This window comes from Rhinatrema bivittatum, chromosome 2, assembly GCF_901001135.1.
Source record: "Rhinatrema bivittatum chromosome 2, aRhiBiv1.1, whole genome shotgun sequence".
NCBI classification, from domain to species: Eukaryota; Metazoa; Chordata; class Amphibia; order Gymnophiona; family Rhinatrematidae; genus Rhinatrema; species Rhinatrema bivittatum.
The window spans coordinates 211,811,359-211,835,777 of NC_042616.1; the positions used below are offsets into that span (position 1 = coordinate 211,811,359).

Genomic DNA, 24,419 nt, shown 5'->3' on the forward strand with positions numbered 1-24,419 from the left:
TAGGGAGTTCCACAGTTTAGAGGAGGCAATGGAAAAGGCTCTCTCTTGTTGCCAGATGTGCATCTCTGATGGGGGGGGATGTTTAAGTATCCTGAGTTATTAGAGCGTAGGTTTCTTAGAGGATTCTGGGGGATTATGTTTAAGGTATTTAGTCCTTGATCATTGTTTAGAATTTTGTGAATGATGGTCATTGATTTGTATGCAATATGTGCTTTAATTGGGAGCCAATGAAGTGATATCAAAATGGGCGTTATGTGTTCATTTCTTTTTTTTCCTGTTAGGACTCTGGCAGCTGAGTTCTGCAGTGGCTGGAGTGGTTTGAGGGTTGAATAAGGTAATCCAGTTAGTAAGGAGTTGCAGTAATCGAAGGTGGAGAAAATACGTAGTTGAAGGACAGTTCTGAAATCATAAGGGTTGAGAAATGGTTTCAGATGTCTTAGGGTTAGGAGTCTGTGATATCCTTCTTTAGTTTTATTTGATATGTGGTTCTTGAATGAAAGTTCTTTATCGATGATAATTCCGAGGTTCCTGGTGTGGGTGGAGTATAGATTTCATTTGTTTGTCTAGTATTGGCAGGGGTGGCGGAGTTGGATTGGGTTTTTTGTCCATCAGTAGTATTTCAGTTTTGTCAAAATTGATTATGAGTTTCAGGGAATTTAGGAGATGTTTAATTGAAATAAGTAGATCTGAGAATTTCTTGTAGGTGTCTTCGATTGAATTTTGTATGGGAATTAGAAGCTGAATGTCGTCAGTGTAGATGAAGTGTGTGATTCCATATTCTTTTAGTAGTTGGCAAATGGGGAGAAGGTATATGTTGAAAAGGGTGGCAGATAGCGCTGATCCTTGGGGGACTCCAATGTTGAGGTTGATGATTTTTGATGGGTTGTTATTGATTAAAACTTAGTATGTTCTATCAGATAAATAGGAAGAGAACCATTGTAAGGTGGTGTCAGTTAAGCCGATTTGAGTTAGTCATTCCAACAGTATATTGTGGTTAACTGTGTCAAAGGCGGCTGAAAGGTCAAGGAGGATGAGCAGGTATTTTTCACCTTTGTCAAAGCCTCTTATTATCTCAGCTTCTGAGAAGGTAGTTGGTTGAGCCTACCTGTGGAGCAATTGAAAAAATAATAGCCAAAAGAGGATGAGATTTAGATAAGTAATCTGTATTCCAGCTGGGAGGAGGTATTCCTGCTTTCCTCCTCTTTCTGCTCCTGTCACCTTAGTGCGCGTGCACTCTCTCTCTCCCGTTCCACAGAACAGTTTTCAAAAAAAGGCTGGCTGTTCTGGGGCTGTAGTGGGAAGAGGGCACCTGTCAGCAGAGCTGCCAGACATAAATGCTTCTGACCCTCTGTGGCTGAGGGGAGGGGTGGCAGGAGACTCGGCATTAGCTGCCTTCCCGGCCGTGGAGCTAGTGAAAGGGGCACATGGATAGGCTCACTTCAAGGTCCTTGGTGCTGCGAGGCCTGCGGAGTCCTCAGAGCCACCTCAGAGAGAGGGTCTTTCTGGGAGAGATCCGGCGACTGCTCGGTGGCAGGCCCGACACCCGCATCACCAACCGCTTTCTTTTTCGGCACGCTGTTCATTATCTGAAGACCCTGGCATGCGGTCTGCCGAGTGGCCTTCAGAAATGGCCATTTTGGAGTTTCCTGTGTGTTTGGGCACAGAGTTCGGGGAAGCTATGGCAGCTGGTAAGGAGTTTGATTCATCCTGAATCCTGGTGACAGCTGTACCCTCGGTGGGTCTTCATAGGGGGACACGCACTTTGAGCCCAGTGCCCCAGGGAGATTTTGCCCCAGAATTCTTTCATTTTTTACATTAGGCCGCCTTTGCTTTTGCAGGGGTAGGAGAGGTGTCTCAGGGGATTCCCCCAAGAGGGGCTGAGGGTCTTGACATGGGCCTTTTCCCTCCAGTTCCTGTCAGGAAACTGCAGACAGCCCTATAGGTACCAGGGCTGTTGTGGGGAGGATTCTGGAGATGTAGAGGAGCCAGTGGAAGTGGAAAGCTCAGCGTTTTTTGATGAGGGGAAAGTTCCTCCTGGTCCTCCGGATAACTCGGCCATTAGCTTTTTTCACCGAGATGAGTTTTTGATTGAGCAGGTGATTTTGTGCCTTTGACTGGAAGAGTTAAAACCACAGGAGACTCCAATGTGGAACCCATTATTAAAGGGAAGTGCAAGACCACTACAGCCTTTCTTCTCTACCTAGAGGTGGAGGAGATGATGGTAGCAGAATGGGAGTCTCCAAAGTCAGGCCTCAGAGGAGTAGCCTTCCTGCAATGGCTGTACCCCCTTCTTGCTGCACTGCAGAATTTTTTTTTCAGGTTACCATAGTGGATGCCTTGGTCACATGACCAAGATCACCACTATTCCGGTTAAAGGGGGTGCATCTTTAAAGAATCCATAGCACAGAAAGATGGAGCCGCCTCTGCAAAGCTTGTTCATTGTTTTGGTGACAGTGGTACAGATTTCTGTCTGCTCAGCTCTGGTAGTCCGAACTGTCCTTTATTGGAACCAGTAGCTTCCGGAGAGCAAAGAGGTAGCCAGGATAGAATCTGTTGCCACCTTCTTGGTGGACACTCTATGATTTATTACATAGCTCCACTTGGTGGCCCTGTTAATTGCAATGCATCAGATCTTGTGGCTATGGCAATTGGGCAGCCGATTCTTGGTCTAAGACTCGCCTGGGGAAGTTGCCTTTTACTGGCTGGCTTCTGTTTCGGGAGAATCTGAACCAGATGGTTCAGAATCTCTGTGATCCTAAGCTCCAACGCTTGCTGAAAGATAAGGGCCACTTCTATAAGGCTGGCAGAGGTTGTGAACAATTTCAAGCTTCACCATGATACCAGCAAGGTAGACAATTTTTGGGGAGCTACTTCTGCATATTTGGGACCCAGGGGCCTGGGTCTGTCCTTTCGTGGAACCAGAAGACAGAGAGGATATCTGTTCTTCCGGTGGCAGAGCATACTCCTGAGGTTTAGCAGGTTCACTTGCTCAATGCACCTGCAGGAGTTCTGCAGGGAGAGTGGACCCACAAAACTATTGATCAATTGGTGTTGGAGAAATGCACTCCAGCTATGCCTTGGACCTACATTCTCATTTGAGACATCTTCATGATCACCCCCTGTTCTGCTCCAGCCAAACATCGGACGGTCCATGACTCTCTGCTGAAACTGCAGCTTTTGCGGGCAGCGGTTCCCCTATCCCCAGTGTAGCGAGGTCGCAGGTGGTGTTCCATTTATTTTGCAGAAGGACTGTTCTTTACATCCCACAGTGGATCTCAAGGGCATGAACTGCTGTCTGTGAGTCCTTCTGTTTCAAAGTCCTTGGGTATCGATGCTCTCGTGTTAGTCCGGCTGGAGGACAAGCTGCTGTATGCCTTTCCCCCCATGGCCGATATTGGGTAGAATAGTTCACAGGGTCTAAAGTCACAGGGGGGGTGGTGCTTCTGGTGGCACTAGATTGGCCCAGAAGACCATGGTATGCAGATCTGTAAAGGCTCCTGGTAGACTCCCCCCTCAGCCTTCTTGCGCACGGGAATCTGTTGCAGTAGGAACCTGTCCTTCACGAAGATCCGACTCAGTTTTGTCTTATGATATGGCCCTTGAGAGGGCTCACTTGCTGAAGTGTGGATATTCTACTCTGGTGATTGCCACCTTGCTATGAGCACAAAAGTTCTCCACTTCCTTAACCTATGTATGGGTTGGGCAAGTGTTTGAGGCTTGGTGTGAAGATCTTTATTTAGATTTGTGAATCGTCTAAAATAAAGACTAGGCAACATACAATAAAATAAAAGCATAAAAGTTACAACACACAAATATATTTAAAAAAAAAAAAAACCCATAAAAAAATGGGACCAGCCCCATAAAGACTACTGAGACCAATGTTGAAAGTAAAATAAAATCCTGATATCTAGTCATAAGTTTGCTTAAATAACCAGGTCTTCAACATGGTTTTAAAAGTTTTTAAGCTATCTGCCATATGTAAAGCCTCTGGTTAAGCGTCCAATAAATCAGGGCAGCCACAGAGAATGTGCAATCTTGGATGCAGCATAGTTGAGCATGGTGCACAGAAGGTACATCCAGCAGGCCCCTTTGTGAGGAGCACAGTTGGCATGTGAGGCAATATAAGTGTAGTAACGCAGTAGCCATGGTGACATTGAAGAGATCAATTTAAAAGAGGTAATGGAAATTTATATTTAATCCATTCTGTCATGGGAAGACAATGGAGTTCCATGAGCACGGAAGTGATGTGGTCATATCTTCTACAACGGAAGATTAGGCAAGCAGTAGCATTAAGCAATAATTGCAAAGGTCTGATCATCAGGATGTTTGAGAAGTATAGAAGTACAATAATTGACCATGGGTAAAATTGATGTTTGAACTACTCTCCTGAAGTCAGGCTTCTCTAGCAGATGTTTAAGGCCGCAAAGAAGTTGCAGCTTATAGAAACCAGATTTAAGCACATTTCTCATGTGGACGAAAAGACAGAAAAGGGTCAAAAATGACACCAAGGTTACGGATGGAGGTGTTGAAAGAAGGCAGTATTCTCAATAGTTGGATCTTGGCGGGAGACCATTGGATCAAAACACACTGTTATCAAGATTTAGTGATAGTTTCTTAGTGCTTCCTGGTTCAGTTAAGATCCCACTCATTTTGGAATTTTTGTAAGATGGGTTGAATAAAGGGTTGGCCCTTAATTCCTTGAAGGTATAGGTAGCGACTCTTGCCTGTTTCAGGGGCCAGGAGAATGGTATATCCTTATCGGCTCATCCAGATGTGGCCCGTTTCTTGAGGGGAGTGAAACATCTTTGTCCTCCCGTGTGGTTACCGGTACTCTTGTGGAATCTTAATCTGATGTTGGATTTCTTGGCAGGCCCTACATTTTGACCATTGCATAGCCTTTCCTTGTGGTTACTGACCTTGAAAACAGTTTCTGGTGGCAATTTGTTCTTCATGTCAAATTTCCAAACTGCAGGCCTTATCTTGCCGGGAGTCATTCCTTCAGGTGACTCCAGGAATGATACAGCTGTGTGTACTGTTCCTTCATTCTTGCCTAAAGTGGTCTCGGATTTTCTCCTAGGACATGCAGGATGGTAGTCCTCACATGTGAGGTATCTGGAGGTTTGTAAACCTTTCCGAAAGATGGATCGCCTCTTTGTCCTTCTTGGTGGAGGAAAACAGGGCAAACCAGCTTCACAGGCTACATGAAGGAGGATTAAGGAGGTGGTCACAGCCGCATATGTGGCTGCTGAAAAGCCATTGCCTGCTCAGGTTAGGACTCATTCCACTAGGGCTCAGGCAGTATCATGGATGGAGGTTAGATGGTTGTCTCCTGTCGACATTTGCTGAGCTGCGACATGGTCCTCCTTGCGCACCTTTTTCAGCTATTATCGTCTGTATGTGCAGGCCCGGGAGGATGCAGCCTTTGCATGTGCGGTGTTGACTGGACCGCAGGCAGCCTCCCACCCTATTTGGAGTAGCTTGGGTACATCCCACTGGTCCTGAATCCATCTATTCATATGCTAGGAAATGAGAAATCACTACTCGCCTGATAATTTCCTTTTCCTTAAGGTGGATAGATGGATTCAGCTTCCTGCCCTTAGCTGCCAAATGATTGTGTGATGGTCCTTCTGTGTGACTGCATGTTTCAGGGGATTACTGGTAAGTGTTCATCCAGTACTTAGACTAGTATGCATACATTATGCCTGAGTTTAGTGTTTCTTATTGGTTGAGTACAGAAATGGTTGTCTGTTTTTAATCAAGTTTTTGTTAGTCTGTCCACAGTTGCTTTTGAAGAGAGTATTGGCAGGCTGATGTCACAGCAGGACTTATATATACTGTGACATCTGTTTGCTTCATCTCATCTGCTTGTAGAGGTGCATAACCCACTGGTCTTGAATCCATCTATCCACCTTAAGGAAAAGGGAATTATTAGGTAAATAGTAATTTCTCATTCCAGAACCTCCCTACCACAGTTTCCTATGTTGTCAGTCCCCATATGTACCACAACAGCTAGCTCTTCCCCAGCACTGTCTAAAATCCTATCTAGGTGAAATTAACAGGTAAGGAAATTTCTCCTTTCAAACTCCATGATATTTTTTTTGCTGGTGCTAGGAACAATTAGAAATCCCAAGCTAATTAAAACAAGTCTGAAGCATCACCCGAAGAGAATACAATCCATTTTGGCTTTGTCCCAGTTCCTCGTCCTGGTTTATTATAAGCTTGGGAGCAGGGAGGCACTGTTAGACCCGGGTCACAAACGCATTCTAGGAAACACTAGCATTGCTCAAGATATTCAAAGTCTATTCAGAATTCATGTCTGAAAGATCGACCCCACATGATTCAGAACTTTTTATTGTGATCATCACACACTTAAAATAAATAAAATTAGGTATCATGGATCATATAATTGTCAAGGCCTATTGTATATTGGAATTATCTAACTTACATTTTTAAATAACATACCTTTTAAAAATATTCACGTGTTTGAAAGACTGAAGGGCAGCAGTAGCAATATTTTAAGTAGTTATTTAAAAAAAAAAAAAAAAAGGCAACTTTCCGTGTTCATATTGAGACAGTCTTTTGTAATATTTTTCAGGGTTTTTTTTCCAAATGTTATAAAATAAAATCACTCTTTCTCCTCTACTCTCCCTAATAATTCCCAGTTTTTCCAGAACCGAACATTTATATCTACTGATTAGAATAAACACAGAACTGTAGCCAAATACCAGAATTCTTGGAGTTGTTTATATGAAATATTTAAAATTAAGTGGATGTGTGTCTTGACACAGAATAATGTGTTAATAAGTTAAGTTTTATGTAGTTCCTTTATGTATGCAGTCATGCAAACTATTAATATTTTCTGGTAATAGATGGTCAACATAACTTCATATTTTCATATTTAGCTGTAAAGCATTGGATTTAAAGCAGTGTTTTATCCTAGCAAAACTCAAGTTAACTTGTTAAACTTGCACAACAGAGTTTTAATTTCCATGGGGGAGAGGAGGTGAACAAGGCAGAAGAACACACTCACTGGGGCCAGTCTTGTGGCTCAGTGCAATATATCATTGTTCAGTTCCCACCTCAGGTCTGGCACTCACCAGGTGGGCTAGGGATACTGTGATGGCTGACTTAAAGCAGATTGGGAGAAGATATAAAATAAGGGGAAAATCCCCAGTTACCAGCCCAGAAAGAGCAGGAGAAAACTGATGGATAAAAAAAAAAAAGCAAGCAAAAGACCCATTCACTTTTTTTTTTAAAATCCCCCAATTTTAGGACTAGTATTTCAGAACCTGAAGTTCCTTTCTTGGCTCCTGTGTGAAGACCTGAGCCTCACTGTGATGGCTCCCACTATGGACCATACAGTACTTGGCTGCAGAAAACCCAGAGCATATACCAGAATTCTCAAGATATAGAACTATTAAATATATTTTTTCCTTTCAGGGTTCTGTTGTGTTATAGAATAGTGGTATACATATGACACTAGCCTTTGTACATAGTCAGCTTTCAAATTACTTGCCCTTAAATGCCACTTTGTTGTGCTAAGCAGTCAAGTTGAGATGTTTGGTTATCTTTCTTTTTCTTTTATTTTGTGATTTTTGCTGTCCTAAGTAGTTATCTAAAGAAGCAGTGTTTTGAAAATATTTTCCTTTTCTTTTCTCATCCAGGAAATTGTAAAAGTGATGAAAGGTATAGCGTGTGGTTTGCAGACTTTGCACAAATCTGATTTAATTCATGGATCAGTAAATCCGAATAATACATTTGCCTTGGGTCGTGAGAGAGGAATAGTTGGAGATTTTGACTTCACCAAAACAGCGGTAAATAAAATTTAAAGCATGCATTATTTTAAGGCATCTCACATTTAAATTGGGATGAACTTGTCTTTAGTGTAAGATCAGATCCTGAATGCTTGTGTATATAATGCATTTTCTGATAATATACAGTTAAAGGTACATGTGTTGTACATATGTGGTAATGCAGACAGCAGAGCATGAGAGTACTCAGATTGAGGAAGTGGTCTGGCTGATTGTAATGCAAGGGGAGAAGAACTTTTAATTTGTACGAATAGGCTCTGGAACTCATTTCTGGAGGATGTTGTGAAAGCTTTAGTGTATCTAGGTTTTAAAAAAGGGTTGGACAAGTTCTTGGAAGAAAAGTCCATAAACCATAATTAAGGTGATGTTGCAGGAATCCACTGCTTATCCCAGGGACAAGCAGTAAGGAATCTGTATACCTTTTGGGATCCTACCAGGTACTTAAGATCTGGATTGGCCACCATTGGAAACAGGATCCTGGACTTGATGGACATTTGGTCTGACCCAGTATGTCAAATCTTATGTTCTTAGTGTTGGTTTCATGTTTACCTCTCTGCTGAATGTGTCAAATCTAGTGGTTTATGTAAATGATAGAACTTTTTTTTTTTTTTTTAAAAGCTCTTTAAAATTGGACTTTGATTTGGGTCCCACATCTATAAATAAGGAACTGCAGTCCATGCAAATGGATGAAATTGAATTAGTATGGCAGTAGCTTTGTGCGTGATCCATATTCCTTCCAGGTGCTTCTTGTCCCCTCTTCAATTTTAGGTTTCTTTCAAACAAGCTAGCCACCTATATGCTGTCCCTTTTAAAGATGGCTGATGGGGTAGCACAGACATGGAGGCTGTCTCGTCTTGTTCTATCTTTGGTATGTCCTTGATTGGGGCCTCTTCCACCTGCAAACTATTGGGGCACTCCTGAGATGATGTCATCAATAGGTGCCAGATCCCTACATAAACTGTGCCTTGAGCTGCAAGTGGAGGAGTGTGGACTTGAAGGATGTCATATTGCCCTACCTTTGGTGCATCCTTGATTGGGGCCTCTTCCACCTGGAAGCTGTTGTGGCAGTCTTGGGATAATGTCATTGAGAGGTGCCAGATTCCTATGTATCATCTGCAGCACATGCCAAACTGGCCACCTCTAGAAATGTTTTCTTTTGGATCTCTTCAGGGTGCTGCTATTTTGTGCCTGGCACATGTGTAAGAAGAGGAAGGAGGCAATTCGTTCTATCCCAATCAAGACTGGTGTCCCCTTTCCAGTCTCCCATTCAAGCTTGGACATGTATAATTTTATGTCTGACGTGGGTAAAATGTCAGAAATACAAGTGCTTGAAGGCTCAACTTCTGTTCCTAGTGAGGCATCCGTATTACTTAACCCTGACACTCAAATTCCATCTAATGTTGATTTGGAGCAGTACGCAGATTTGGAGGTGGGAAGGCAGGTACTGAAAGACTTCCAATCTCCCTCCCAGTGTTGGGACCAGCTCTGTGCTGGCAGAAGGTTTTGAAGTTCTCTCTCTGTGGTGCAATTGGCCCTCACACAGGTCAAGGTTTGAACTCTCACTCTACCTTAGTTAAGCCATCACATTTAACTCTAGTGATATTATGGAGAGTTATCTTGGGACTGGAACAATCCTTCACAAACAAAATTGATAGAACTTTATCATCTTTGGAATATATGCATTTTCAAGTGGGTTCCCATGCCTAACAAATTCAAGATCAAGAGAGGAAGATTATTAAATTGGATAGACAATTTACTACTTTGCAGAATTGTTCTACAGCCTTAATTAAGGATAACAAGGTTTTACATTGTAAATGAGAAAATATGGAAAATTATGCAAGGAGGCTTAATTTGTGCTTTTTGATTTTTCCAAAGTTGTCAGTCATCTTTGGATATACTAAGAAGTTTTATGTTGAAATGTTAAAAGTTCTTTGTGATACAGTTCCACTATAACGAAAGCTTTTTATCTTCCGACTAAGGAGAAGGTGGAACCCTTGGTAAACTCTTCCACAATATCTAATTTGTATTCTGAGAGTTTAAATTTGACTGCCTTCCTACAAAAATCTGCCAGAAATTTCATCAGCAGCAATTTTGTTGGCTACTTATGCATTAAACCCTGATAAGAATTGGACTCTAAAAATGAATTTTTTAGACTTAAAGAAATTTATTTCCTGTGCTACAAATTAGCTATTTTTCCCTGATATAGCTAAGAATATTCAAAGGCAAAAGTTATTTTTCTTGAAAAAAAAGGATGCCGCCTTCCTGTTAGTTTCTTTGCAAATGCTATGTTAAATTAGGACAGTATTTCTTAATCTTATCAAGCCCAAGGCATACCTGTATTAACAAAAATATTGTGTAGCACACCAGTCTCCATGGGGCAGGCAGTATAGATAAGGAGAGAGGCCTCATATAGCCAAAAGAAGAGCTAGGAAAACACTAAAAGCCCCACCAGTTTCTCTTCCAAATATTAAAACAAAGGGAGAGAGAGGGTATGGGTATACACACAAACACATCTCAGTGGAGCATCTCCCTCTATATACAAGTGCAGGAGAAGAAAAGTCATTGTGGTGTGGGCAGCTGGCTCAGTTATCTTGACTGTCACATTTGATTACCAGATCCCCTCCACTGCGCTGCTTCCACCACTGAGTGAGTCGCATTCAGTGCTTAGTGCACATCTCATTCAAGCTGGGATAAGACAGGCTGGAAGGACTCAAAGGAACAGACCCAATAAGGGGAAGATGCAGAAGTGCTGTGTGCAATGTGTGTGCTGCACAAAGCAAGGCCCAGCTATTCTTGCCTTGCATGCTGCCTGTTAAGTACCACACTCCGGAGCTCATGCTAGGAAGGAGAGGCATGCATGACTACGCATGTTCTCAGAAAGGAGCTCCTACATAAATGGTGTCTCTCTAGTTTCTGCAAGGTGTTGAGAGCACACCTAATCACGTCTGAAGCTACACTGGTTGGGGAAACACTGAATTAGGGAATGCTAAGTGTGTGTGTTTTTTGTTTGTTTTTTTTTGTGATCCAGAGCAGTTTGAAAGATTCTTGCAGAATAGGATCATCTGTAAGTTGCTTGTATTATAGAAGCTGTATTTTTTTTTAATATATATATGTCTTCACACACTCCCCTTTGAGATCTTGTATATTGGGTGTAATTTTCTTCTGTTTTTTTCCTTTTTTATGTGACTTTAGACATGTATATATAGGTTTTGGGGGTTTTTTTTGCGTTTTGTTTTTATATTTTCCCCATTTTGCAATCTGTACATTGGGGATTATTTTTCTTTTACGTCTTTATTTTCCTTCTTTCTGTGACTTTTTACATATTTTCCCAATCTGTTTCTAATGTCAAGGTTTCTCGAATAATGAATATTCAAAATTTGAATAATGATGATGGCTCAACTCCAGCTGTCTTAAAAACCCTTCCCCGGGTTCTTTCTCTAGCCAAACTTTCAAGTCCAACTGGCTGTTACACAACAGTTTAAACTTGTCTATTCTTAATATTCCAAATCTCAAGTTGGATGCCAAGATAATTTATTTTTGCTGGCCAGTCCTGAGTGTGACTAAAAATAACTTTCTTACATCTAGAAATGCAGCTTCTTCAGCTGTGGAGGCAAACCATCCATTTTTAAGCTACCTGAGCAGGTTGCTGTTTGGCATTCTGGCCCTTTCTTCTCAGAATGCCACTCTAGGGGAACTGTTTTATCTTTGTAGTAAGACCTTTTTTTTTTCCTTTTTCTTTTGGTTGCCCTAAAATAGTGTTTCCTTATTCTGCGACACCAGACCAGATGTGTGCGTTTTTTCCTTAAAGACAGAGGGCACACAGCCTCTTACCATGACATAATCATTGGTAGTTACCATGGTGCATCTCCAGAAAAACGCCAGTATTCTTTCTCCAGCAGATGGCAGGACATATTTGTCTGGTCCATCAGGAATTTGATTCCTAGGCTTTTCCTTTTGCCTGGCCTGGTGGAAAATGTTTGGGGAAGTTCTGCTTTTATCAGCCTCTTCTGCTTTGACAGTGACCTGCAGGCCAGGTTTCTGGTGCTTCCCAATTAAGTGAGCCATGTGTGAGGCTTCCGGCCACAGAGGGGATTTGTTAGAGCAGTGGTTCCCAATCTTTTTTGTTTCGTGGCACATCTGGTGCAGGAGTCACTTCATTGTGGCACATCACCCACTTCCCCTTCATCACTTTCTCCTCTCTTCCCTCTTCCCCTACTCCCTGGCATCATCACTTTCTTCCCTTCCCTATCCTCCACCCCCTGGCCACCTCATCACTTTCTCTCTCCCTCACTCTCTGGCATAAACATCACCTTTTCATCTCCTCTCCCACCATCATCACCTTCCCATTCCTACCACCTCTTCCCCCACCCTTGATTCATCATCACCTTCCCGGACTTTCCACCACTCTCCACCTTTTTGCATCACCCCCTTCTTTCTCCACGTCCTCACCCTTGACATCACTACCTTCCATATCCTTATACCCCTCTCCCCCCTCCCCCTGGCATCATCATCTGTCTCTCTTCCTCCTCACCTCTGGTATCTTCATTATCACTTTCCCTCCCCCTCCATCCCTCTCCCCCACCCCCTGACATGATAATCACCTTCCCTCTGCCTCCATCTTTCCTCCATCCCAGGCATCACCACCTCTTCCCCACCCCATCCCTCACATTACCTTCTCTCTCCCTCTTCTCCTTACCCCCTGGCATCTCATTCCCTCTGCCTCCATCCCTCTCCCTCACCCCTTGGCATCATCATCATTACCTTCCCTCTCCCCCATTCTCAGTCATCATTACCTTCCATCACCTCTTCCCCACACCCTTGCATCATCACCACCTTCCCTCTCCTCTGGACATTTCCTTCCCTCTGCATTCATTCCTCTCCCTCACACCTTAGCATAATAATCTTCCCTTTACCTCCATCCCCTGACATCTCATTCCCTCTTCCTCCACCCCTTCCCTCACCCTCTGGCATCAGTTTCCCTCTCTCCATCCCTTGGTGGCATCGCTTTCTCATTCCTCTCCCTTCACTCTCCTTGCCAATCATCTATTCCCTTTCCCTTCAACCCTAGCATTGCTTGCCCTCTCTCCCTCACTTCCTAGGATCATCATCTTTTCTCTCCCCCATTATCAGTCTTCAGTTTCCCCCACACCCTGGTGTCTTTCCTCAACCTCACTCCCTGGCATCACCACCTTCCCTCCCCACCCCCTTGAATCATCATCCTCTTCCCTCTCCCATCACCTTTCGCCCCTAACCCCTGGCATCATCAAATTCCCTTTCCCACATTTCCTGGCATCACCTTCCCTTCCCTCTCCCCCCATACACTGTGGCACATTTATCTGTACCTTTCTCCACTCCATCCCCAATTCCTGAACAGCAAAAGTCTGGGAGGAGGCTTACAAAGTGCTGCTGCTTCCTCCTTTGCCAGCTCCCTCTGCAGCCTGAACTGCACTGGGCTAGCAGTTCTCAGCAGCCTGCAGAGCCCTGTGCAGTTTGTTACAGAGAAGAGCCAGCAGAGGGGGAAGCAGGAGCAGCTGCCGATAAGTGCTCTCTGACACCCCCTGCTGACAGGAGGACATTTTACAAGCCAGGAGGAAAACAGGAAACGAGACTGCAACTGCATCACTGCACACTTGTGTGCCATGGCACACCGGTTGGGAAACGCTGTTAGAGTTTAGAGGGTGGGAACTTGTTTTGGCTCAAGAGGAGCTTCTGTTTGAAATTTCTCCCTCTGGTTTATTAAAACTTGTATTAAATAAAAAAAAGAAAATGGAGAAAAATGAGTTCAGCTGCTTCTGCTGAAGTAAGTGTCTAGTGAGCAGGGGAGGTATATTTGAGCCAGAGTAGGAGTGGACCTGCCACGCCTGCTTGTCTTCAGGCCTGCGATATTTCTGTGCAGCTCCTGACTTTGTTGTAATAGAATCCGGTTAGTGTTGCAGTTTGTGAGCCAGTGCTTCTGCTGCAGTGTCTGTTCTTGCTGTCCTGTTTGCATGTGGAGCAGTGATTCTTCAGAGGAGCCTTGCGATGGCCTATGAGTCTGACAGCAGAAGTTCAGCAGTACTTGCGCTTATGGTCAGGTCTTTGGATGCAGACGCGGCAGCAGTTGAGTCTGGCACTGGAGTACATTTTTATTTCTTCCTCTCAGGCGGCGATTTTGGTAGCAATAAGCGCCATTATTGTATTCTGCTGGTCATTCCATCCTGTTTCTCCTCCCAAGCCTGAGGCCTTGGGTCTTCAGAGAAAGGGGGTCCGTTATGTTCTCCCTTGTGGGGGAAACCTGTGCTCAAGCTATGCCTGGCCCTGCCCTTTCTCTCTAGGGAATTGTACCCCAGAATTGTTTTTGCTTTGGCATTTTACAGCAGTCATTCTGTTTTTACAGAGACCTGTGGGGGAAGCCCGCAGCCACTACAGGTCAGGGCTCTGCTCTGGTCATTTTAGCTGCTGGATGTGGGGGTGTCAGAGCCTAATTATCCACAATAGTATTTAATGCAGTGGCTTGACTCAAAGAGTACGCCTATTTTTTTTTCTGTTCTGAAGGAAATTGAGGATGTAGACAGCAGTTAGTCCTTAGAGGAAGGACAGGTGGCATCAGAGGGTCAGAATAGCTTTGTCTACTGCCTATTTCTTAAAAAAAAAAAAAAAAAATTTAAAATTCTCTCATATCTTAGGTGGTCATGTCCGTTAGGACAACAGTTTTTCAAGTTGTGGAGGTCCCAGTATGAGACCCTAATCTGTAAGGAAGCAGAAGATCATCTAAAGCCTTTCCTCTTCATTCAGACGTGCAGAGTATGCTCCTAATGGAGTGGGTGTGCCCTGAGAATAGTTCAGAGGTACTGAGGCTTCAACAAACTATATCCTTTGCTACTAGATACCATAAAATTCCTTTTTTCACATGCTGTGGGGGTATGCCCTGGTTTTGGTAGGTACCTGCAAAACAACCATTCCAGTAATATGGAGTACAATCATCAAAAATCAGCAAGATTTAGGTTTTGTTGAAACTCCCCCTCAGTGTCTGCAGTACAGGGAAGTAGCCCCTTTGGGGATTTTTTTCTATTATTCTTAGCTTAGACTTTATTTTTTTTCTGTTACTAGTAGTTAGTTTTTGGTTTGTTTTTTTTACACAAAAAACAGCTCTCTGTTCTCCGCGGCTCCCAGGGTAAATCATCTGCCCGGTGGTGCAGAGCCAGGCAGACCACTGAAGAGGAGGGGAAAGTGTTTCAGCCCTGGTAAGAACCTCCAAGGTAGTTTTTAGGCTCCCTGCCTCATTTTTACTGCGGTGGCCATTTTGTTTTTTGTTTTTCAACCTCACACATGGCTCCCCAGCATTCCTGGGGCCGATTTTCACGGCATTTTTGGTGGGGGTCACCATGGCTGGGTGGCAGCACCTGTTTTCTTAGGGGGGGGGAGTTATATGCCCCTTTTTGCATGAGGACATGGCAGAAACTCCTCTGGTGGAACCCTGTAAGGCTTGCGGGGTATGGTCAGCTTATTTAGACCCTCTGTCACTCTGCATGGACTGTGCACTGGGTGGGAAAGGGGCCTCAGACAAGAGGACCAAACCTAAAAAGTCTGCACACAGGTCAGGCTCAGAGGCTGGGTCTAATGGAAGGAACCCAACACCCACTGCACACCCTGTGGAAAAGGTCTCCCAGGATGATAGTCCCCCACTGCGCAGACTCTGAGATTGGAGGAATCAAGAGACATGGACACTGATTTTAGCAGTGACAAGACGGGACCGGGGGAATTTTCACCAGAATTTGTGCTGCACATGCGTGAAGCATTTCTGGCTCAGAAGCTCACAAAGTGCAGAGCCCAGGATGGGAGCGTAGGAGTTCCCAAGCGTCCCCATCTGCGAACTGTCGGTTGTCCATCTTTGGCTTAGGAGGATCTAGCGGGTGCAGTCGACCAGCAGGAGGACGATTCCACTCCGCCCCCGAGAGACACCGCTGCAGATCAGGGTGAAGTCCCTCCAGACGTAGATACGGGCGATGACGATCAGGATCCAGTAGAACCTAGTGTAGTGCGGAGGGAGACTACCCCCGCGTAGTCTGGCTGTTTAAGAGGGAGGAATTGTGTCCCCTTATTACCCAGGTGCTTGAGGAATTGGGGTGAGACCCTCGCTGGAAGATTCCGACAGCGAGGGAGTGAACCCAGTCCTGGACGGTCTCCAGGGTCCACCTAGTGCTTTTCCCATCCCAAAGAAGATTCAAAAGCTCTTCAGTTGGGAGTGGGAATTCCCGGAGGCAAGACTTAAGGTCAGCCGAGTGATGCAAAAAATCTACCCGCTAATGGAGGAACATTTTAGAACACCTCAGGGTACCTAAGGTGGATGCGGCTGTATCAGCAGTGACCAAGAAGACTATCATTCCAGTGGCGGGAGCAGCTGCTCTCAGATGTGCAGGACCGCAAGCTGGAGCTGCATCTGAAGCGGGTGTTCGAGGACTCCTCTTTAGGACTTCGGGCGGCGGTGTGTGCCAGCATGATGCAAAGAGCGCGTCCAAAGAGTATGCTGGGTTTGATGGACCCTTGCTCTGACCCAGTATGGCATGTTCTTATGTTGGATTCAAAAACAGCAGGACCCATCATCTTCTGGGATTTTGTCAGCTTCTCAGGCGGTTTGTCTGGAGGCTGCGGTAGGATATGTGGCGGATGCTTTATGTGCGTTCGGTGGCCCGGACTATGGTCTTCTCGGTGGCAGCTCGGCAACTCCTATGGCTCCGCAGTTGGGCAGCGGATGCTTCCTCCAAGTTGCAACTGTGCAGTCTGCCTTTTCGAGGGAAGTTGCTGTTTGGAGAGGATTTGGATTAGCTGATGAAATCTCTGGGGGATTCCAAGGGCAATAAACTGCCGGAATATAGAAAGCCCTACAGGAAATCATTCGGTCCTCGATCCCATTTTCAGGATTTCCGAAACAGCAGGTTGGGGAGGAGTGTTCCGCCCTTTGGTTCCAGACAGACCTCTTCCTGTACACAGACATTTTGCAGCTCTAGTCGTCCTGCCAGAGGTGGTTTCAGCCAGGGAACTGGAACTGGGAAATCTGCCCAATGAAATCAGGCCCACCCACACCTCGGACGGGATGATCGGGGGCAGGTTGTCCCAATTTTACGAGGAGTGGGCCAGGGTCACCTCTGATCGCTGGGTGTTGGAGGTGGTAAAAGAAGATTATGCCTTAGAATTTTCTCGGCCTCTCGTGCTGGTCTTTGTGGAATCGAGATGCGTTTCCCACAACAAGCGAGCCGCGGTAGAAGACACTCTCTACAAAGATTGCTGGCCCTGAAAGCGATCGTCCCTGTGCCATCTGAGGAATGGGGGAGGGGACAGTACTCCATTTATTTCAAGGTTCCCAAAAAGGAGGGCTCTTTCCGACCCATCCTGGACCTACAGAAGGTGAATCGCTGCTTGAAGGTGCCCCGTTTTCGAATGGAAACACTTAGAACAGTCATTGCAGCGGTTCGAAAAAGAGTTCCTCGCCTCTTTGGTCTCACCAAGGCCAATCTACTCATCCTGATTCGCAGCGCTCACCAGAGATTCCTACGATTCAAGATCCTGGGTCAGCGTTTTCAGTTCCGGGTGCTGCTGTTTGAACTGGCGACGGCCCTGTGCACCTTTACCAAGGTGATGGTCATGGTGGCGGCGACCCTCTGGAAGGAAGGGACAATGGTCCATCCTTACCTAGACGATTGGCTGATTCGAGCCAAGTTAGAAGAGGAAGGCGAGTGGACGATTCTTCATGTAATCCATTGTCTCCAGTCCCTAGGCTGGGTAATCAACGAAGCGAAAAGTCATCTGACTCCGTCAGTGTCTGGAGTATTTGGGAGCTCTTTTTGACACCCTCCTCCAGGGCAGGGTGTTTCTCACGAATGACAGGATGAACAAATTGCAGAAACAAGTGCATCTCTTGTACAGCTTCCAATCCCCAGAGTGTGGGATTACCTACAAGTTCTTGGGTTCATGGCTTCGACGTTGGAATTTGTGCCTTGGGCCTTCGCTCACCTGAGACCATTACAGAGAGATCTGTCGTGGTGGGACCCAGTGTCTGAGCAATACCAGTTGCCCCTGCCTTTGTCGCAGCGAATCGGGTCCAGCCCGCAATGGTGGCTGTTGGAAGACAATTTACAGAGGGGGGATGCCCCTCGAAGTCCCGGATTGGGTGATCGTGACAACGGATGCAAGCCTTCAAGGATGGGGGGAGAGCAGTGTGCCTCGGTCATGTGGCACAGGGAACCTGGTCCTTACCCAAACGGTCGTGGTCTATCAATCGCCTAGAGACAAGGACAGTCTGCAAAGCGTTGTTGGCATTCCAGTCCCTGGTGCAGGGGAGAATGGTTCGAGTCTTCTCGGACTACGTCACCACGATAATGTATCTCAATCGCCAGGGAGGAACCAGGAGTCTGGCCATGGCACAGGAAGCACATCTCCTCTTCACTTGGGCTGAGCTTCATCTGGAAGGCATTGCAGCCTCTCATGTGGCAGGCGTGGACAACATGCAGGCGGACTTCCTCAGTTGTCAACAGCTGGATCCCGGGGAGTGGGAACTATCCTGGGAGAGTTGGAATCACATTTGTGCCCGATGGGGAGTTCCCAACTGGACCTCATAGCGACCTGTGTCAATGCCAAGACGGACCGGTTCTTCAGCTGAAAGAAGGAAATTGGGGCGATAGGAGTAGACGCCCTAGTCTGCAAGTGGCCAACCGGAAATCCTCCTGTATGCCTTTCCTCCATGGCCCCTGATTGAGTGCGTTCTCCGGTGCATAGAGTACCATCCAGGTTCGGTAATTCTGGTGGCACCAGAGTGACCGCGGCAGCCGTGGTTTGCGGACCTGGTATGGTTGGCGACAGACGGCCCGCTATGCCTAGCTCATCTGCCGAACCTCCTTCGACAAGGGCCCATTTTTTCGGATCGGGAGGATCACTTCTCTCCCGCAGCCTGGTGTTTGAGAGGCAGCGGTTATGGATGAAAGGTTATTCGGAACAGGTGATTTCCACCCTGCTTCAGTCCAGGCGGCCCTCGACGTCTATGGCATACATTCAAGTGTGGAAGGTGTTTGAAGTCTGGTGTAACCAGCAGGGTGTAGTGCCATTGTCGGTGACCATTCCTCAGGTCTTGGAGTTTTTGTAGCAGGGATTATCTAAAGGTTTGGCTTATAGTTCCCTGCGTGTTCAGGTTTCGGCCCTGGGATGTCTCCTAGGGGCAGGTAAGTGGCAGGCCTCTAGCCAGCCACTCGGACATTGTCCATTTCCTGAAAGGCGTGAAGCGCCTTCATCGTCCTCTTCGTAAGTTATGCCCGAAGTGGAATCTCAATCTGGTGTTGAGGGTGCTTTGTGATTCCCCTTTTGAGCCTCTGGGTCACGCTTCCTTAAAGGACCTTACCTTGAAGATGGTGTTCTTGGTGGCCATCTGTTTTGCAAGGCGTATTTCAGAATTGCAGGCTCTTTCCTGTGGGGGTCCCTTCCTTCATATCTCAGCTGATAGGGTGTCCCTGTGCATGGTCCCTTCCTTTTTGCCGAAAGTGGTGCCTGCCTTTCATGTTAATCAGTCCGTGGAGTTACCCGGATTCCCTGATTGGGCTCATGACCCTGCTATGGGAAGAGATCTTCATCTGTTAGATGTCTGTTGGGTTCTCCTTCGGTATTTGAAGGTCATTAACTCTTTTCGAAAATCGGATCACCTTTTTTTGCTCTTTGGAGGTCCGAAGAAGGGTGAAAAGTCATCTAAGGCATCCTTGGCTCACTGGCTGAAGGAAACAATTTGCTTGGCCTACATCGGGAAGGGTCACCCAGTCCCGACTGGTTTAAAAACTACTCGACGAGAGTGCAAGCGGCTTCTTGGATGGAGTGTAAGTTGTTGTCGCCTGAGGAGACTTGTAGAGCCAGAGTCTGGTCTTCCCTGCATACCTTCACAAGGCATTATCTGGATGTTAGGGATCCGGACCGAGCGCTTTTTGGGGAGAGCGTTCCCGCCTGGTGTAATGCGGCTTTGGTACATCTCATTGGACTGATCTGGGTATATACAGGAAAGGAAAATTGGTTCTTACCTGCTAATTTTCATTCCTGTAATACCACAGATCAGTCCAGGATCCCGGCCGAGAGCTAGTACCGAAAGACTGATTACCTATCGGTTAGCTGCTGAACATAGGGAATCCATCAGAATGATTCTATTATTTTTGGTTTTTGTTATGAACTGTGGTTCAAACCTGATTTTCAGGTATTGGGCTAGTTTGTTTCGGAGCCTTGAGGGAGTTTTTTCCTGTTCGCCCTTGTTTCAGGAATTAGATGGAATTAGATACCCAAGCAATTATACTAATTATATTAATTCACCACAAGGATCAGTGAACTCTTTAGCGCTATACCACCTCCATATATGGTTATTCACCACTAGTGTATACCACTCATAGTCTCCACTTCCTATTGGCGGGTTCTAGAAAGAGCCATGATACGTGGACTCCAGCTCCCACCTATGCCCCCTTCTCTGCCCCCTGCTGGGGATTGTCGCTACAATGACAAAGGAAAGTAGTTGGGAGTGGATATAAAATAAGGCAAAAAAATCCCTGGATAGTTGTGAATGATAGCTAATGGTGTTGGATCCCAGTTCTAGTTCTGATTGATCTAGAAACCCAGAGAAGCAAGAGTCCCCCATCTTAAAAAAAAACAAACAAAACTAGCATTTGCTTGCCTAAGATTTATTTTTAATATTTAAAAAGCAGTTTGATATTTAACATTCCAAACAAATAAGGCACTTTTTAGGGGATGATGCTAACTGAATATGCAAATTCAATTAAAATGTTAATGAGCAAATGTGCTTGAACAGCATAGGAGTTACAGATATTGCTCTGCTGCCATGCTTGGTATGATCTGCATAGTTTCTCTGTGAACGTCTGTATCAGAATATTATTTTATATATTACTATCTTTAGTAATCGTAACGAATGTTATCTTAAACTTTTGTATGCAGGTAGAATCTCAAGATGTAGCCATTTCATTCAGTTTAAAGCCAGTATTGCCTGATTCTTTATGCATAACTTTGTCACTTTCTCTTCTCCAGTCTGCTGTTCTTATTTTCAACTAATTTGTTTGAAGGCCCCAAATACTTTTCTTTTGTATTGATAACTTCTTGTGCTCCTCAGTAATGTAATCAGCCTTTAATTCTGCCATGAGAGGCAATGCAAAATGTAGTTCAGAATTAAAATGAGGATTTTTTTTTGTACAAATGCCCATAAAAATCTAATTTAGACAAAAAGTTGACACATTCATGTATTGTTTACTTGCAGGACCAACGTAGCTCTGTAAATTCATTTGGTAGTCTGATCTTGGCAGCTCCTGAATTAAAAATGGGACAGCCAGCCTCTCCATCTACGGATATGTATGCATATGGTTGCCTTCTGTTGTGGGTATGATACATCATACAAAAGTGACTTCAACAATTTTAACGGTTACTGCTTTATCTATACAAAACATTGGGTTTCTTGCTTTTAAATTATGCAAATACCTTACTGTAAAGGATATTCTCCTAGGACAAGGAGGATGGTAGTCCTTAAACATGGGTGACATCGGATGGAGCTCAGCACGGAACTTTAATCTCAAAGATTCTAGAGCTTTCAGCATGCCCTACCGAGCATGTGCAGCTGTAGTCACCGTGCCCTCTAGGCAGAGCCCCTCAGTCTCTTCTCCACTGAGCTGTTGTCTTGCGGTTGTGGAGCTCATGCTCTTTCTAATTAAAAAAAAAAAAACAAAACAAAACAAAAAGTTTTTCATGGTATTCAGCTTTTTTTTTCTTTCTTTTCCAACTGTCTGCTGGCTGCAAGGTGGGTTCTCCCTTGTGCAGTCTGTTAAAAAAAAAAACAAACTGCTCCTGCAGGATTTGTACTTGTCCTCTTTGCTCTATCTGTTTTCTTTTATTCCACAGTGTTTACAGGACTGGAGTATGCAGACTGTGGAAGGATCGAAGACCATGCCGTTTCGGTGGGGAGGAGAGCTCATCCTACACACATCTCAAGGAAATAGTCTCCATGGGCGGGAGCCCTGAATGACGTTGCCTCCCCTCATGCTTGCCAGCCTTGGCAATGCAATCTCCCTGGGAAAGAGGGTGAGCGGAGCCTGGGCTAGCAATTTGCTGCCTCACTTCTGTGCCATGCCCTTCAGTTCTGGAGACCGTATCTCCAGAGAGACAGAGACAAGATGGAGGCGGTCCAGAGAAGGGCGACCAAAAAGGTGGGTGGTCTTCATCGAATGACTTATGAGGAGAGATTGAAGAATCTAAATATGTACACCCTGGAGGAAAGGAGGAGCAGAGGTGATATGATACAGACTTTCAGATACTTGAAAGGTTTTAATGATCCAAAGATAACGACAAACCTTTTCCATCAGGGAAAAAAATCAGCAGAACCAGAGGTCATGATTTGAAACTCCAGGGAGGAAGACTCAGAACCAATGTCAGGAAGTATTTCTTCACGGAGAGGGTGGTGGATGCCTGGAATGCCCTTCTGGAGGAAGTGGTGAAGACCAGAACTGTGAAGGACTTCAAAGGGGCGTGGGATAAACACTGTGGATCCATAAAGTCTAGCGGACGTGAATGAAGAGTGGGTGGCTCGCGGGAATGACAGCTACTACCTGGAGATAATACCCTTATTCAATAAACATACACACGGTTAATGCAACTCCAACATTGCTCTAAGCTTCAACGGCAAGAGGAAATGTGGAAGAAAGGATTTGCATTCACAAAAAAGCGGAGAGTAGCTTGCTTGATACGGCGGTTACTATCCCAAACCAAATAAGCCTGATACTTCACTTTCAATGCATATCCAGCATAGTCTCTGCTTCAACGGCAGGGGAGAAAGACCAATACTTCACGCATATCTAGCATAGCTCTCTGCTTCAATGGCAGGGGGAATGAAGAAAAGTGGATCTATATACAGATAACAACCAGCAAGGACTGAATCGCATAGTCTGGGTAAACAAATAAGCATGGGTGTAGCTTGCTTATTGCGGCGGTTACTACCCTTAAATCATTAAGCTAGATATTTCACTTAGATGCAGTTCCAACACTGCTCTCTACATTAATGATGGGGGTGCAAGGGAAATAGAATCTGAAAGGTTACTAAGAGCCAAGAGAAACAGATAAGTATGAGAAGAAAAAAAGTGCGAAGCTTGCTGGGCAGACTGGATGGGCCGTTTGGTCGTCTTCTGCCGTCATTTCTATGTTTCTATGTAACGGTTGCGTGTGCACAGCTGTGACCAGTGCACCGTTCATCCGAAGCATCGATGTCAGGAATGTGTCGGGGATAGGGCCCATCTTTGGGAACCATGGTCCCCTTGACCGCTGTCTATGTCCAGGGTCACTCTCGTTGCGTCAAGGTGCATGACCACCCATGGTGGCGTCAGTGGAACCGGACTTTTGCTGCACCGGTTCGAGCATCAAGGCCTCAATGCCAGTGGTGCCGTGATGCAGCACACTTGATGCCACGGTGCCTTTGTGCTCGATGCTTTGGTGCCCTCGATGCACTCAATGTCACAGTGCCTTAGGTGCATTCGATCCCTCAGCACAGTGCCTTTGGTGCATCCGATGCCTCGGTGCCCTTGAGGCGTTCGCACCTCAGCACAATGCCCTCGGGCACTTTCCACAGTTGGTGCACTCAGTGCTGTGATGACCACAGTAACATCGATTCCACTGTGCTCTCAATGTCCCTGGGGCCCTTGATGCCATTGAAGCCCTTGATCCATCAAGGTGTATGCATGGCCACCCAAGGGGCTGGCGAGGTTGAAGCGGTGGCAAGCCCTCTATGCTTTCGACCCCACTAGCTCATCGAGGTGCGCGACTTCAGTGCCAGCATGACCTCAATGCCATCGCAAGGTGTTACTGCCCGAATACCATTGATGCCCTCGAGGCCATTAAGGTGTGGGGCCACTGGAGAGGCCTTCGAACCACCGATCCCTCTCATTACTGCCTCAACTATGTCTAGCCCCACGACCAGGCACTGGGTTTGCCATTGAGCGCCCTTGTTGCCACTGTGGCAGTCAACAGTCGGGACTCTCTGAAGTCCCCACATGGCCCTGCAACCCTCAGGGAGCAGGGATTCTTGGCCTCTTACAGATAGAGCGCAGGGGTCACCAACTACTCAAGGTACCCCGATGTGCTGGAGCATTTGTACGCTGTGGCTTGGTGCCCTCAGGGCTCCAGGGTGGTTTCCAATACAGAGCACTGGGTAGCGCAGTGAACTTCAGGCCTATCTCATCTCCCTACTCGGGAGTTTTTGGGCTACAGATCTGTTTCGGGGATTGTCTCTCATCCCCTGAAAGCCTTGACACTGTCGTGCACGTTCAGCTACGTCTGCTTCGGCACGCGGTGTCTGTCCCAGGCCCTGCAATGGTTTGCTGGTTGTTCTTTCAAGCTTGGTGTGGGTTTCTTCTGCCTATCAGCCATACCTGGGTGCACTCTTCCAGACCTTTGGCTGTCAGTGGTCAACAATCTCTTCTGGGGGGCTCTTGGATCCCAGTTTGTTTTTTTTCAAACACAAAGAAACTGTATGGTTATCATCCTAGAGTCTTTCTTGTTTACATCTCTGGGTCCTTCCTGTATCCAGGAGGATCAAGGTCCACTGTTTTTGTCAGAAACCTT

General features: G+C 45.7%; 1 protein-coding gene across 8 annotated transcripts in view; it reads left to right on the plus strand.

Annotated features, from left to right (window-relative positions):
- The window catches only part of STK31 (serine/threonine kinase 31), a 482,717-nt gene that overhangs the window by 436,514 nt on the left and 21,784 nt on the right, over positions 1 to 24,419 (plus strand). For all 8 annotated transcript variants that reach the window (XM_029589101.1, XM_029589104.1, XM_029589105.1 and 5 more), the window contains 2 exons: positions 7,665 to 7,814; positions 21,076 to 21,195. In XM_029589101.1, coding sequence (XP_029444961.1) covers positions 7,665 to 7,814; positions 21,076 to 21,195 — 270 coding nt within the window. The remainder of the gene's footprint in view (positions 1 to 7,664; positions 7,815 to 21,075; positions 21,196 to 24,419) is intronic.